Source organism: Aplysia californica, unplaced genomic scaffold (assembly GCF_000002075.1).
Source record: "Aplysia californica isolate F4 #8 unplaced genomic scaffold, AplCal3.0 scaffold00728, whole genome shotgun sequence".
NCBI lineage: Eukaryota > Metazoa > Mollusca > Gastropoda > Aplysiida > Aplysiidae > Aplysia > Aplysia californica.
The window spans coordinates 98,863-100,485 of record NW_004797998.1 but is presented as its reverse complement, the minus strand read 5'-3'; the positions used below and the strand labels follow the sequence as shown (position 1 = coordinate 100,485).

The 1,623-nt window shown below is 37.3% G+C and overlaps 1 protein-coding gene across 1 annotated transcript in view; it reads left to right on the top strand.

Moving 5' to 3' along the window:
- The window catches only part of LOC101855524 (palmitoyltransferase ZDHHC15B), a gene marked incomplete in the record, with an annotated part of 44,143 nt that overhangs the window by 14,530 nt on the left and 27,990 nt on the right, over positions 1–1,623 (top strand). Inside the window, 1 exon segment of the mRNA XM_013088359.2 lies at positions 842–874. Coding sequence (XP_012943813.1) covers positions 842–874 — 33 coding nt within the window.

Here is a 1,623-nt window from a genome sequence, read left to right as displayed (position 1 = left end):
TCCACGTAAGTGTTTGTCTAGATCGGAGAACAAATGTTTGATGTGATAACTTATACTCCATTTCGTCCTTTTCTTCAATTGATTTTTTATTTTCCTCTCCGTAGTATTTAATTTGACTTCTGTGATTGCATTATTCAGATGGGCAGAGGTCTGGGATGAATAGTTTTTGCACCATTTATTTACAATACAATATTTTTGTTTTGAAATTGCCTTTTTTTTGTGGTGTAGGAAGTGAATTTGAGTGAACCTCATTCAAGTGTTCATTTCACTGAGCCCAAACAGTTAATGTTTCTGGAGTATTCTCCGTGGTGTTACTTTTGAGACTTTCGGTAATATGTATTAGACATTAGTTTGACTGACATTAGACATGACTGACATTAGACATGACTGACATTAGACATGACTGACATTAGACATTAGACATGACTGACATTAGACATTAGACATGACTGACATTAGACATGACTGACATTAGACATTAGTTTGTTTCACTGACATTAAATGTTAGTTTGTTTGACTGACATTAAATGTTAGTTTGGTGACTGACATTATACATAGTTTGTTTTACTGACATTAAAGGTTAGTTTGGTGACTGACATTATACATAGTTTGTTTTACTGACATTAAAGGTTAGTTTGGTGACTGACATTATACATAGTTTGTTTGACTGACATTAAAGGTTAGTTTGGTGACTCCAGTAGCTAGCACGTTCATCATGAAGAATCACGAGCTGGAAGCAAAATGCAAAGTTTGTAGATGGGGCAAGCTTTGAGGACAGGAGCACGGGCTTACTTTCTGTACGTGTTTCTCTCTCTGACACTTTGTATTGATTGTGTTTCAGATGTATCCAGAAGATGGACCATCACTGTCCTTGGTAAGGCTGTCGTTGCCGTTGTATGTCTGTGACCTTGTATGTCTGTGACCTTGTATGTCTGTGACCTTGTATGTCTGTGACCTTGTATGTCTGTGACCGTTAGGAAGGCTGCCTTTGGGCACCTGGAAGATTTGATAGTTTTGAAATAAATTTTGAATTGAAGTTGTTCAATGAAACATGAACAGAGAAAAGAAAAGGGTGTGGTTGTAGATTCTTTTGTTTTTGACAAAGTTTTGTTTGGAGGTGTTTTCTGATTAGGATAATTCTAGTTGCTGAGTATGCCGCGGGAAAGTGGTCTTGTGTTTTTGTTTCTGTTGTGGACATTTCTTTTCTTGACAACTTGAGTCATTTGAATCTGGACAACTTTCAGTTTGTTCACACATATAGATATTCTTGCTGAGTTTTTTTTGTTAAGATCATGAAATCTTTGGTGTGCAAGACGGAATTTTTTGTTGTGAATTGAATGACTGGCTCGTGCTTACAAGTGTCGGACAAGAATAACAATTGTTGGAGGTTTGCCGTTGGTGAGGGCTGTCTGGTTAGTTTCTGTGTGTTGTGTTGTGTTGTGTTATTGCAGGGTAAACAACTGTGTTGTGTTGTGTTGTGTTGTGTTGTGTTGTGTTGTGTTGTGTTGTGTTGTGTTATTGCAGGGTAAACAACTGTGTTGTGTTGTGTTGTGTTGTGTTGTGTTGTGTTGTGTTGTTACAGGGTAAACGACTGTGTTGTGTTGTGTTGTGTTGTGTTGTGTT